At 43.5% G+C, this 14,329-nt stretch overlaps 1 protein-coding gene across 3 annotated transcripts in view; it reads right to left on the reverse strand.

The window, feature by feature from the left end:
* The window catches only part of LOC121545486 (interferon-related developmental regulator 2-like), a 22,840-nt gene extending 10,720 nt beyond the window's left edge, over window positions 1-12,120 (reverse strand). The window contains exons 1-4 of one of the 3 annotated variants that reach the window (XM_041856045.2): window positions 11,637-12,120; window positions 1,392-1,454; window positions 261-368; window positions 33-120 (exon numbers count right to left, since the gene is read on the reverse strand). In XM_041856045.2, the coding sequence (XP_041711979.1) occupies window positions 33-120; window positions 261-368; window positions 1,392-1,454; window positions 11,637-11,676 (299 nt within the window). In that variant the 5' untranslated portion in view covers window positions 11,677-12,120. The remainder of the gene's footprint in view (window positions 1-32; window positions 121-260; window positions 369-1,391; window positions 1,455-11,636) is intronic. The other 2 variants (XM_041856043.2, XM_041856044.2) reach the window with 2 other exon arrangements.
* Between the last annotated feature and the right edge of the window lie 2,209 nt (window positions 12,121-14,329).

Raw genomic sequence — 14,329 nt, forward strand, 5'->3', positions numbered from 1 at the left:
TGTAAAAACAGTTTAAATCCTGCGAGACCCACCTCTTGTCCATCAGGTTATCTATGCATTGTTTCAGCTTGTCCTCGGTCTCCTCCTGGGCAATCTGATCATCTAGTGGCTCACCTGCTCCTGTGGTGGACACACAAAAGAAACAATAGGTCCAACACAAAAACAAAGGCAAAGAGCTTATATCAACTGCATGACACACCGGTGTTTAGTAGTGTGAGGGCACATGCATGTTGACTTAGCTAGTTTGTGTGTGTACCCACCTGTGCCCTCGTCCAGCACCGAGGCGCTCTCGCTGGCACTGCTGTAGTGACTGAGCACATCAGACGCCAGGTCATCATCACTGGCACCAGACCCACCCTTCACCCCCCCTATGAGAGAGAAAGAACGAGGATAGAAATAATGAGGAGTGGAGGATAGGAGGAGAGAGGGAAAGGGAAGGAGATGCAGAGAGAGATATGAGTGTGGGAGTTAGAGGTGAACTTTGTCTTGGTCAGTGGCTCGCTCAGCTGTCAGTCTGTGTCTGTAATGACATCCCAGGACCCTCTACTTGTAGAGAGCAGGGTCTATTCTCTCCCCAGTGCTGACACACACAGGCACGTCACACGCAGCTAAACTGGGAATGCTGGTCGGTGCGCCCGCTGCCTGAAGGGTTAATCCCTCAGACACAGCCGAGCCGACTGGCACTGCCAGTAGTAAAGCTACCGGACTGTGGCCCTAACCTGACAGATGGCAGAGACAGTGAGGAGACAATCACACATGGCCACACCGCCTTACTCCAGTGATCACAACCTAGCATAAATAGGCTAGGCTCAAAAGGAGTTAGTTTATCAGTGAGGTTGGCTCCCCAGGTTGGACCACAAAAATCTGCAGAAATTCTGACGAATGGTAATGCTACAGTTTATGCAGCATTCTGAATGAAGCCTCTATGAGAGGAGTTAGGTCAGTGAGTTGGCTAACGTGCAGAGGGGAGGGTGGAGCTGGGAGTATCCAAGATGCGATACAGTGTTAGTAGGTCAGAGGGAGAGAGAAGGCTGGGAATCCTGGGACATGGGACCAGCTGAGGTGACGTGAGGCAGGGTAAAACATAAGGCAGTGAAAGCCTGAGGACATTGTTTGGAATATGCAAACCTAGCTACTACACCTGTAAGGTCATGGGCATGAGCCATGCAATACCATATGAACTGTAACAATGACTAATGGTAAAGATGAGTTAGTCAAGTGGGTGGAGAAGTACTGGGATGTGATGGTCAAGCGGGAATAGTTGACAGATGGCCATGGGCATCAAATTAGTCCAGGTGACGTAGGGACACATTAGTATGTGGGTCCAGGTTACATGAACGATGAATTAGGCTTGAAGCAGGCCAGGGGTTGGAGTTCGGCTGCTAAGTTACCTTTGAGAGACAGGGGGCCCTTGGCCGACAGCTGCAACTGTAGAACCTCCTGTCTGAGAGAGCCTGTAAAAGGGATGGATGGCAGGTTGGCCATGGATGGAGGAAAATACTATTAGACAGACACTAAACCTCCTCTCCTTCCTCATGTTGCTCTCAGCAATGCATCTCTTGCTTTCCCCAGACCGTTCTCTGTAAGCCTGTTCAGACCTTTTCTATTCCATGTAACCTGTCCTGTTTGATAATTCTCATAAATTGAACAGCAATAAGATTAATTCTACCATCTTTACTATTGGTCACATGGAGATATCTAATATAGATTACTCAGTGATTGTTATAAACTTGGATATTACTTGGAGATAGCTAGCTAATGTATTCCAGTTGAGCAGAAGTTCATTAGCATCTGTAATTTGAAAGTTTCTACCACTATGCTGACAGTTGGCCACCTGTACATGTGGCAAAAAGGAGTTTCAGCATTCAGCAATCTGACACACAGTCGGAGTCCACTATCCACGGGGACGTGTTGAGTCCTCACGTTATGTGCACTACCCACATCAGACTACAATTGACTGGGGGCGGAGCACCCTGCTAGCCTAGGGACTAGGGCTGGGCGATATATCAAATTAATTAATTAATTTGATAATTAATTTTAGCACAATGTTCCAAATGCCAGTACTGCAAGAATCAAGGCAACATTTGTTGTTTGTTTATATGAGCATTTCTTTTTGGTCTCGTCTCTTTCGCTCCTTCTGTGCTGTGTGGACCTTCCCAGTCGCTCACACCAAGCCCCTCTCCCTGCCACTCACAACAACAAAGACAAAAGATCACTTCTTCCTCTGACAGGAAGCAGTTTCAACTCGCTTTTGCATTTGAGGTTTGGTCCAATAGAAATCGGTCATATGGATGCCGAAACACATTGAGACATTATTTTAATTTAAGAGAAGAACTTAACCTTTCTATTGATACCATTTTTATGTCTCAAGTCCAAACATTCAGCGCAGGGCAGACCCTACTAAAAACGGGAGTATCAATGAACATAGCGGAAAATGAATGCTCAGTTTGTCATGCACGGCATTGCGGTTTCACGTACCGCTAGCAGCATTTTAGCCAGACTTATGGGCTAGCTGTCTAGTCTGTTTTATAAATGTGCAATGAGGATAAAAACATGCATTTATTTAAGGGCAGAAGCTCATTAGGATCCGTCATTTGAAAGTTTCTACCACTATGCTGACATTTGGCCACCTGTACATGTGGCAAAAAGGAGTTTCAGCATTCAGCAATCTGACAGTCTCATTCTGAGAAATAAGCATCTTCTTATCCAGGTAGGCCACTTGATTTCAACATCTAAACAAAAGTGGACAACGAAGGTCACATATGTAACCTCCTTTGAGGAGCCGTAGATCACAGACACTTGGGGGGGACACCCAGCTCACCCGCAGCCGCGGGAGGAGCATATGTGGACAAATGTAAGGGCCGGTTCACATCTGTCAAACAGGACCGTCAGCAAGAATGAGGGGTTAAGACAGAGGGTGACACTCTTCGGCTGGACCCATTCGTAAAAACATTCAGTGCTCAGGAATGCCACCTTCATGGCTAGATGCTTCAAAGTCCTCGACTCTAGGGGCTCAGCAAGCACTGACAATGTTCCAGTTTGGCACCGAGTGGGCCATGGGTCCCTCTTGAACTTCGTCATGGCATGCCGAGAATATGCCCCACCACATTTGATATGACGCATTGGTGGAAGAAACAATGGCGCTCCGCAACGTGTTCACCACATTGTCCTAAAGGCCTAGACTGGTCCACTAACGCCTCTGAGGCCAAGCCCGAAGCTGGAGGTGGCGCGGATCCGGATGCCACAGTGTCCCCCCAGCCTGAAGAGAAGGTTGGGCCTCAGGTGCAGCTGCCATGGGGTCCCCGAGAGGAGAGACAACAGGAGGCTGAACCATGGTGGTCTCTGCCAGCATGGCGCTATCAAGAGCAGCTGGTGGCCAATCAAGTTGAACCTGTCTAGCGTAGCTGTGATCAGGGGAAATTGTGGGAAAGCGTAACGCGTCGTTGCCGGCCAATCGTGAGCGAGGGCGTCCAGACTCATAAGGTCCGAAATAGAGTACCAGCAGGGGCAATGAGTGCTCTCCTGAAATGCAAACAGGTCCACCTGTGCTCTCTTGAACCTCTCCCAGAGCTGTAGCACCAGCTGAGGGTGTAGACCAGGCACGCCAAGGCTTGGCAAGCCATGCACATTTTTTGGGGGGGGGTATTTTGTTGCGTGACTTGCCATGATTTTCGGCAGGATTTTTAATTTTTTGATAAACTGCCGAAAATAATTGAAATTGCATGCATTGGTTTCGAAATTGCGTTGGTATTCACTGCAAGTTTGTAGTTCCCAAGGTATGTCAATCCTGATTAGCCAATAGGCTTTCATGATTTTGCAGGAAAATCATTATTAGTTCAGTGCAAGACAACCCGCCTCGCCTCTCTGCCAAATTCAAAACCAAGGCGGCACTGAAGATGAGATTGGTTTTCACACGGCTAGCAGCTAGCAAGCCTTCTTTTGCTATTTAAAAAGTTCAGGGTGCAAAATGTCATCAGCAAAGAAAAATAAGGCAAATGTCCACTCATATATTGTCTCTTGGACAAAGGAATATGGATGTGTTTTACTGAAGGGCCGGGCTGTTTGCGCTCTCTGTTGTAAAACTTGTTTATCAGACATCAAGTGTACAGCATCGTTTTGAAACGAGACATGAGAAAAACTTCCAAGGAATTAAGACGGCCTTATCCAGGTATGAAATGCAAAGCAGTGTGTTTACAAATCTACATGCAGTCAAAAATCAAGCTAAAAAGTTGCGCAGTGCATTTCTAAACATGGAAAACCATTTACTGATGAGGAACATGTCAACGAGGCTTTCCTCAGTGGTCGTAGGCTTTATTTGATGGATTGCATAACAAAGACACAATCTCAAAGATAAGACATGAATGTGTCTGCCATTACACTGAGATGGATGAAAATGTAAAGGAGCAGCAAACTGTAGTGTTAAAAGATGCACCTGTGTTTAGTGTGGCTCTTAATGAGAGTCTGGCAGTTGTTACAAGATACTGTGACTCAGAGAAGGTACGCGAGGAGCTGCTTTGTCTAAAACCCATGCATGGTACTCCTAAAGGGGAAGATGTAGCAAAAGCCTTCACGGATCATTTTGAGGAGAGGTGTCGATATTAAAAACATATTAGCTATTACAATTAACGTTGCCCCTGCTATGGTGGGGAAACAAAGGAGTCGCAAAGCTGACTGAAGATCAGATTGGCCACCCCGTGGTTAAATTTCACTATCATTCACTAAGAGAATCTGTGTTCCAAGATTTCAAATGTCAATTTAGGTACTGATGGCTACTGTAGTTAAAATTGTGAATTTCCTTGTTGATCGCTCATCTTTGACACAGACAGTTTTGGTCACTGCTGGAAGAGATGGAACAAATCCACAAACACTTGCCTCTTCACTGCAGTGTCAGGTGTTTAAGTGGAGGGAAGTTTCTGGAATGGTTCGTGGTGTGTTTGGATATGGTTAAAGCCACACTGTCAGTACTGACGCCATCGGAGTGTACATGGGGGAGCTAAAGTGAGTTCTCTGTCAGATTTCAAGACTTCAAGCAACATGGCCCAATGTTTTCTTTTTTGATCAAGCCAGACAACTTTGAGGAGAGCGACTTGGATCCGTCTGTGTTTCAGTGGATGGGGATCGAGGACTTTGAAACGCAGCTGATCGAGCTCAAGGCATCCTCCGTTTGGTCATCAAAATTCACAGACCTGTACAAAGAACTGGAAGGGACAGAGATCAGGGGGCCTCCATTATTCACTGTTGGGAGAGCCTGCCAATGAAATTTGACAGCCTGAAGAAGGTTGCATGTGCAATGCTTTCAGCATTTGGATCCACGTATCTATGTGAACAGATCTTTTCACACATGAAGTCAATCCTGAGCCCCTCACGCAGCCAGCTGACAACGGACCACTCGGAGGCCTGTGTGCAGCTAAAAGTCTTCAACTATAGCCCAGATATTACGCGGCTCAGCAATGGAAAGCAGGGACAAGGAACGCATTAAAGATGTGATTTTCAATACAAAACGTTATAATCTTGTAATGTTCATGCCAGTAAATTTCAGCAAGTAGTAATGTGAATGTGTGTGTGTTGCAGAGGATTTGGAATAAGACGGGGGAGACAAGAGACTGAGTAGGCTACGATTCTCAGCAGCAGATATGGACATAATACATTGAGTTATGTTTAGGGCTGTTGTAGGCCTAACAGTCATCTGTCGTTTTTTATTTCAACCTTCTATTTTTCAATAAATAATGTTTTTTTTAATCATTTGGCCTTTGTAGTTCTGTAGCCTATATTGAAATGGGACTGTTCCACAAAACTGCATGGAGGAGCAATTTATACACATTAGTATTATAATAATGTATAAATCATATTTCCAAGTGTTCTAACGTCATTTCCATATAAACAATCTAAACATCTGATAAATGCAATTGAAAACAGCAGTGAAGTGTCTCATTACAACGAAATCTGGATTCTATCTTGATAAAACGCATCAAACGAATATTGTCCATAAATCAAAACCATAAATAAAACCAACGTTTAGACAGCTTTACGAAATATACATAAAGCCACTACTACAGGCCATCAAGTCACAATAAGGCCGACTTCAAATGCAGACATCAAAATTAAAATGATCACATTAAAACTGCTAACCACAACTACATGTCAGACAAATACACATAATGCAATGGAATAAGAGGCATAACAAAGGAATTACTTACAAACTCGACCAAACAATGGCAAAAATCAGGAAGTACAATACAAAGATCTATAGATGCGTTTTAAAAGGAGTGAAGACAGCGCCGGATTCAACACCTTGGACAGCGCCTTGGTACTGCATCGCTCATCTGATGTAGCTAGGCCTATAGTGGAGCTCCATGGTGCTGATGGACAGCGCCTCTGTTTAGCAAGCTATGGAATTCTTCCGTTTGTGGGTAATTAAACATTCAATAGACAATTCCTTGTAATGCATATATGAAAATCATAACTGGCACTCAGATTGTTAGAAATGGTAAATTGGCACTCCACAAAAAAGGTTGCCAACCCCTGGTGTAGACTCCAGTCCCCCGGTTAACATGTCTGTCAGACACAACCCTTCGCCAGAATAAGGGTTTAGGATGTAGGTTGACACTCCATCTGAACTAATTCAGTCAACCAGGGCGTCAACACTAGAAGACCCTGATACATTTGAGGCACCAGAACTATAGCGGTGGCCGGCATCGGCGTTGAAGATCGTAGCCTTCCATCACTATAGTCAGTGCCCATGGGGACTCCACTTGCCTCTCTCAGTTTGGCCTTTGGGCTTGTGAGAAGCTGGCAATGCCAGCGGCAAGCACCTCAGGATGACTGCAGAGTGCCACCCTTCTTAAACGCAGTCCGCTGCCTGTTGGCAGGGACACCTAGCATTTCTCAAGGTGAAAAGCCATACTGGAAAAGGTAGTTCCTCTCTGTGGGAAGAAGAGATGGGTAGTGTATACCCTGCAGTGTAACAAAAGAATATGGCAACCCCAGCTACACATTGTGTTAGACCAGCAGTGTAATCTAGCCGTTATGTGAGTTCCTAAGGGAAACTAGGAGAGTTACTGTCTGTACTGTAAAATAATGTAACAGAACTATAGCAAACCCAGCGATATACTGAAACCCTCAGTGTAATAGAGATGAGTTGTGAGTTTCCACAGGAAACTAGCTAGGATGGTTACTGTTTGTACTGTAAAGTAGTGTAACAGAAAAACTATTGAGCACCAACCCAGCTACGCACTGTGTGGAAAACAGCAGTGTAAAAGAGCTGTAATGCGAGTTCCCAGGGGAAACTAGGATAGTTACTGTCTTAACTCTAAGTACAACAAAACGAGTTACCCCAGCTACACACTGTGCAAGACCGCAGTGTAATAGCTGACTACATTGTAGGCCGAAGTACGTTGTCCAGTAGAGGTCGGTGTTTGAAAGCAACTTGGAATCAAAGAAAGCACCAGAACCAAGGCGAAATCAGTGGGATCTCGCATTTTGCAACACACGGTTTGAAAAACCACGTGATCAAAACGAAGCATCGGACATCATTGATCACGTGATAATGTTTCTTTGAAACAAGCATCGGTACATTGTGTTGGATCAGTAGTGCTTTGAAAGCTGCATCGGAGCTCCAGTATCAATCGTCCCATCACTAATTGTAGCCAAATGTCACTCATTCCGATATATAAAAGTGAATTCTGACAGCATAGCTGGTCAAAGCCTCAAGTTGTGTTGGCCCCTCACAGGTATGGGTGAACGACTCCAGGATTTTTGGAGTTGACTCCGACTCCTGTGGTTGGAGTCAAACAGGGCCTAAAATTAACACCCGCCACCTGCGGGTAGATTTTGGCATTTGTGGGTAAGATTTCTATTTCACCAGCCACGTGGCAGGTGGTCAGGGCTCCACAGTGCGAGCATTTCCACCTCTCATTTGTGAATTTAAAAAAGACATCCACAAGTCTGGTTCATCCTTGGGAGCAATTTCCAAACGCCTGAAGGTACCACGTTCATCTGTACAAACAATTGTACGCAAGTATAAACACCATGGGACCACGCAGCAGTCATACCGCTCATGAAGGAGACGCGTTCTGTCTCCTAGAGATGAACGTACTTTGGTGCGAAAAGTGCAAATCAATCCCAGAACAACAGCAAAGGACCTTGTGAAGATGCTGGAGGAAACAGGTACAAAAGTATCTAAATCCACAGTAAAACGAGTCCTATATCGACATAACCTGAAAGGCCGCTCAGCAAGGAAGAAGCCACTGCTCCAAAACCGCCATAAAAAAGACAGATTACGGTTTGCAACTGCACATGGGGACTTTTTTGAGAAATGTCCTCTGGTCTGATTAAACAAAAATAGAACTGTTTGGCCATAATGACCATCGTTATGTTTGGAGGAAAAGGGTGGGCTTGCAAGCAGAAGAACACCATCCCAACCGTGAAGCACGGGGGTGGCAGCATCATGCTGTGGGGGTGCTTTGCTGCAGGAGGGACTGGTGCACTTCACAATATAGATGGCATCATGAGGAAGCAAAAGTATGTGGATATATTGAACAACATCAAGACATCTGTCAGGAAGTTAAAGCTTGTCGCAAATGGGTCTTCCAACTGGACAATGACCCCAAGCATACTTCCAAAGTTGTGCCAAAATGGCTTAAGGACAACAAAGTCAAGGTATTGGAGTGGCCATCACAAAGCCCTGACCTCAATCCTATAGAAAATGTGTGGGCAGAACTGAAAAAGCGTGTGCGAGCAAGGAGGCCTACAAACCTGACTCAGTTACACCAGCTCTGTCAGGGGGAATGGGCCAAAATTCACCCAACTTATTGTGGGAAGCTTGTGGAAGGCTACCCGAAACGTTTGACCCAAGTTAAACAATTTAAAGGCAATGCTACCAAATACTAATTGAGTGCATGTAAACTTCTGACCCACTGGGAACATGATGAAAGAAATAAAAGCTTAAATAAATCACTCTCTACTATTATTCTGACATTTCACATTCTTAAAATAAAGTGGTGATCCTAACTGACCTAAGACAGGGAAGTTTTACTAGGATTAAAATGTCAGGAATTGTGAAAAACTGAGTTGAAATGTATTTGGATAAGGTATATATATACACACCACCTCATTATTGCAGAGTCCTACTATGAAGACTAATATTGCGTTCTAGAGGATTGGCATGAGCATAAAGCTTCACATTTGCTCATCAACTTAGCCTATTAAATGCCTATTTTGTTTGACTATAGGAGGCGAAGTGTAGGAACTAGAATATTTCAGTGATATTTCTGCTGTGCGCCACCTTGACAGATCCCATGGGATGATGTGGCGCACTCTGATAAGCCTGGAGGTTTTTATTCTAGGCGTGAAGATATTTCAACGTCACGTATGTAGACGATAATAAGCTACACATAACTTGTGCTTGGCTGCCAAATCTATAGGAATCCCCATAATATTTAAATTGAGGAAGTGTCATTATTTTAGCGATCCATTGTATTTTAGCGATCCAAAATGCCTCTGATCCTGCTGATTTGAGCTACTGAACAGTATTTGCATTTGAGATGCTTTTATGGATGAAAAATAACTTGCCATTTACAAAGAGTTTAGTGGGGATGCCCTATTTTGCGATTGATTGCCTATGACCCTAAAACTCAACTATGAACCTTGAAGCCAGTTCCACTGTGTTTTTTCATTGTTCCCTTCTAAATCAGGGACTGATTTAGACCTGGGACACCCGGTGTGTGTGCAATTCATTATCAGGTAGAACAGAAAACCAGCAGACTCCGGACCTCGTAGGGTAAGAGTTTAATACCCCTGGCCTAGGACATCAACAGCCAGCCAGGGTTTCATTAAATAAGCTATAAGCACAACAGGCCTACTTTCTATAATTAAACTGACACATTTGACGATGTTCAACTTCAATTCACTGGCACTATGTAAAATAGCTTAGCCATACTCATTGATGGCATAATCTATACTGAAAATACAAAACATTAAGAACACCTGCTCTTCCCATGACTGACCAGGTGAATGCTATGTTATTTTATTGACGTCACTTGTTAAATCTACTTCAACAAGTGTAGATGAAGGGGAGGAGACAGGTTAAATGATTTTTAAGCCTTGAGACATGGATTATGTATGTGTGCCATTCAGAGGGTGAATGGGAAAGATAAAAAGATTTAAGTGCCTTTGAACGGGGTATGGTAGTACGTGCCAGGCGCACCGGTTTGTGTCAAGAACTGCAATGCTGCAGGGTTTTTCACGCTCAACAGTTTCCCTTGTGTATCAAGAATGGTCCAAAACCCAAAGGACATCCAGCCAACTTGACACAACTGCGGGAAGCACTAGAGTCAACATGGGCCAGCATCCCTGTGGAACGCATTCAACACCTTGTAGAAACCATGCCCTGACGAATTGAGGCTGTTCTAAGAGGAAGGCGGTGCAACTCAATATTAGGAAGTTGTTCCTAATGTTTGGTATACTCAGTGTATACTTTAATATACTTTTGGTGAATTTACTAGGCATTGCAAGACATTGCGATATAGATTACCAAGATATAGCCTATACCAAACTGTCAGTCTGCCCCTCCTCCTCCCTCGCCTGCACTTTCTCTTCTCTAAGAAAGATGTGAGTGTGTTCAGTCTTCGGTGCGTGTAGAATAGCTCAGCCTACTCATTGATAGCCTCTACTTTAGTGAATTTGCGAGACATTGCAAGCCAAGAAATTGAGAGATACAGCATTGCGATATAGGCCTACATCTTTTGTTAACAGATACATGGTTCTGACTCTGTACTGCCTGGTGGCCGACCTGCCTACCTGTGCCCCCCCCTCGCTTGCTCTTTCAACTACTCGTCTCCTCCGTTGCAAAAATACTGAATCTTAGTAGTAGGAATCGAAGCTCGGGTCGACGGGCAAGGAGTCAACTCCCCACCACTAATCACAGGCAAATTACCTCACTTGAGCTCTTTTTCAGACTGACACGAGCCCTTCTAAAAATACTCCCAAGGGACAAGCGTTTTACCTTTCATGTGTGTCTAGATATAGAGCAGACTAGCCACTGTTACAGCTATGTTGCAATGTCACTTTGAATGCGTTTGCTTTTCATGTATTGTGTAATTGATGTGTATACAGACAGCTAAGTATACTGCAATTGTTGTTTATTGATATGTTTGACAGGTTATTGTAAATAAGAATGTTCTCAATTGACTTAACTGCATAAATAAAGGTGAAATAAAATGATAGTGATCAATTATAACAAGCTAGCTAGCTAACGATAAGTTACCTAACGATAGCTAGCTAAGGCAACCTTGCTTGCAAATAAATCTAGCTAGCGTACTTAGCAAGATAAATAAATTGTCCAGCTAAGAATGCAAACAAAACATTACATACTGTAAAGATATAATGTGTTATAGTAGTTATGTTTTAGATAGCTAGTATCAAACACCAATTTGTCAATGCATTGCTACAAATAATGGACATTCTATGAGAAAGTTGCTAACTACTGTAGCAACTTTGTTCCATATGGAACCGATCAATTCAGGCAGTTGCACAGCATTTATGCCATCTTAGATTGTGCTGCAAATAATATATATTAGTTAGCCCTTTGCTACACATGATCATATGTTAGCAAATACGCTAGCAGTTAGCCAACTTACCCTTGTTTGAACTACGTTTCCCTTTTTTACTCCTTGGCATGTCGCCAATCAGGTTTCTTCACAACTTCACTTCCAAGTCTCAACAAGGTACCCCCGGTTCCGAAACTGAACAATTATTATTCAAGGACTTGACAGTCTTTTGAACACAACCCAGGAGGTCACGATGTATTCAAGATCTTAATTAGTGCGATGACGCCAAATATCCTAAACAAATAGCTAACTAGACTCGGCCTCCAACTTCGTGTTTTCAGTGGCACCACGTTTCACCACCGCAGATGATGTGGAGTTGGCTTTACAAGTCGAGTAATTTCGTTTTCTTCAAGATTTCAGAATATATTATCTGTGATTGTCCCCGGGTAACCGATATCTAATGCCATGTTGAGATATAAAATATTTTTCAAAGTGTTTGGGACGGAGTCTCGAGCACGTTGCTGTTCCAAATTCACACATCTTCTTCTTTGCTATAATGGCGGTCCACAAACAAACGTTTAAGGTGCATGCCGCCACCTATGGGCTCTATGCACGCATCATTTCGGCATTGGCGTAAGGATGCTTGGGCATTTCCGGTTACCGGAAAAAAAACATTAGACAGTGACAGTAGACCGTTATGATGGCAGAGATGAAGTTTACAAGGTGTTTGCTGGAGTTGCCTAAAGTATATGTTAATGATATACGGAGTGTCTTCCGGACATCCAGTAGGACACCACGTAGCAAACTGGATAAAGGCTTCAAATTTAACGTTTCTTATTTTCTTTGCAACTTTGAAGGTAATATGCTAACGCTAGCTAGCCTGAGCTAGAAGCCTTGCTTTGGTGTTTTAAGTCATGACTCCGTCCTGCTTCAGGTTAATCATGCTTTAAATAAAGTTTAATCATGTGTATATACCTCTCACTTCATGTGTTTGTACTTTTATGAAAGTATCAGGTAAAAACAGGGCTACAAATGAGATCTCTGTGAGAGCCCACTGCTACCGCTCAATGAAGAAACTAAAGCCACCACACCAGCTGAGAGTAGGACTAGATTAAGTGACACGTTCAAAGTTCTGTTGAACTTGTTCAAGGTTCCGTTCAACACATGTTTTACTCGTTTAATGTTACCACAGTTTTGATTGCCATTGCTAAGAGAACACTTTAGAACTTTAGTGCTTTTCACGATAGCTGAACAGTGGTAGCCTAATACAGACCAGGGTAGCTGAGTGGGAATTGCCATGCTTTGTTGTTGGGTCTGTTGTAAACAAATTGGAGTTTGGTTTGAAATGTAAACAATAATGAGATTACTACTTTTTCCTGACTTGATGACTGCAATGACAGTAACATATTCCACTCAGCTATTCTTCAAACTGCTGATGTTCTACTCAAAACTGTCCTGTCATCTTTACTTCTTTCTTTATAAACATATGGCCCAACTCCCTTGCTTTTGTACTTGATGTTTCTACATTTCAAGAGGAATTAGGAGCAAAACCTTCACTCTACTGTTGTTATTGGTACTAGGCTACAATGTTGCACCACTCACCCACTGCTCTGCCAATACTGTTTGAAGGTAGGTAAATGGCACAAGACAATAGGTAAGTGGTGGGAGACAGTATAGCCAAGTGGTGCAAGACAGTAGGAAAGTGATGCAGAAAGCACAAAAGTGACACGAGACAGTAGATAAGTTGCTTACACCAGTAAAAAGTAGAAATAACAAGTTTTGCTCCTGCTGCTGTAGACCCTCGTCTTTCAAAACCCATTAAATTATGCTTCTGTGTATTTCAGATGACATTGCGTGATTCACAGCCAGTTGTGCTTGTTAAAAGCTACTGTTCCTGTGTGGCATATGCAATCATTTGGTTGCATTACTATATCAGACTGCCCATTATGTGGCATGTCTGTCGTCCCTCCTGTACATTTTACATTTTTAGTCATTTAGCAGACGCTCTTATCCAGAGCGACTTACAGTTTAGTGAATACATATTTTTTTTTATACTGGCCCCCCGTGGGAATCAAACCCACAACCCTGGCGTTGCAAACGCCATGCTCTATCAACTGAGCTACATCCCTGCCGGCCATTCCCTCCCCTACCCTGGACGACGCTGGGCCAATTGTGCGCCGCCCATGAGTCTCCCGGTCGCAGCCGGCTGCGACAGAGCCTGGATTCGAACCAGGATCTCTAGTGGCACAGTGATGCAGTGCCTTAGACCACTGCGCCACTCAGGAGACTGTACTTTCGTACGTTTACACGTCATCATGTTATAAGTCAAGACGAAGTATTACAAGTAAAAACATTAACATAAACATTAAGATAAACAACAACAACGACGAAAATTAACCGTTTCGGATGTTTTTGACGACAAGCATTCAATGCTAGCATACGGTAGCACAGCATTCTACGATAACCGGAAGTTTACATCCATCCTGAGATTTAACCGGAAATACGTCATGCTCGCCTGTGCATATCGCCTATTGCGCTGGAGTGTGCGATCAATCATGATTTGCCTAATTCTGCACTACTAAGAAAAAACGAATACACAAACAAACTTTTAACAAACCCTCCCCAAAAAACCCCATCCCTCTTCAAACTTTCTCGATCATGCTCAGACAATCTATCTTTAAGATTAAGGAGCATTTCAAAAATCATGTCGACAGTAACATCTACTTTTACCCCTAATAACTCTGTTGCCTTATCCACAATAATCTTCAACCTGACATTTCTGT

Source organism: Coregonus clupeaformis, unplaced genomic scaffold, assembly GCF_020615455.1.
Source record: "Coregonus clupeaformis isolate EN_2021a unplaced genomic scaffold, ASM2061545v1 scaf0303, whole genome shotgun sequence".
Taxonomy (NCBI): Eukaryota; Metazoa; Chordata; class Actinopteri; order Salmoniformes; family Salmonidae; genus Coregonus; species Coregonus clupeaformis.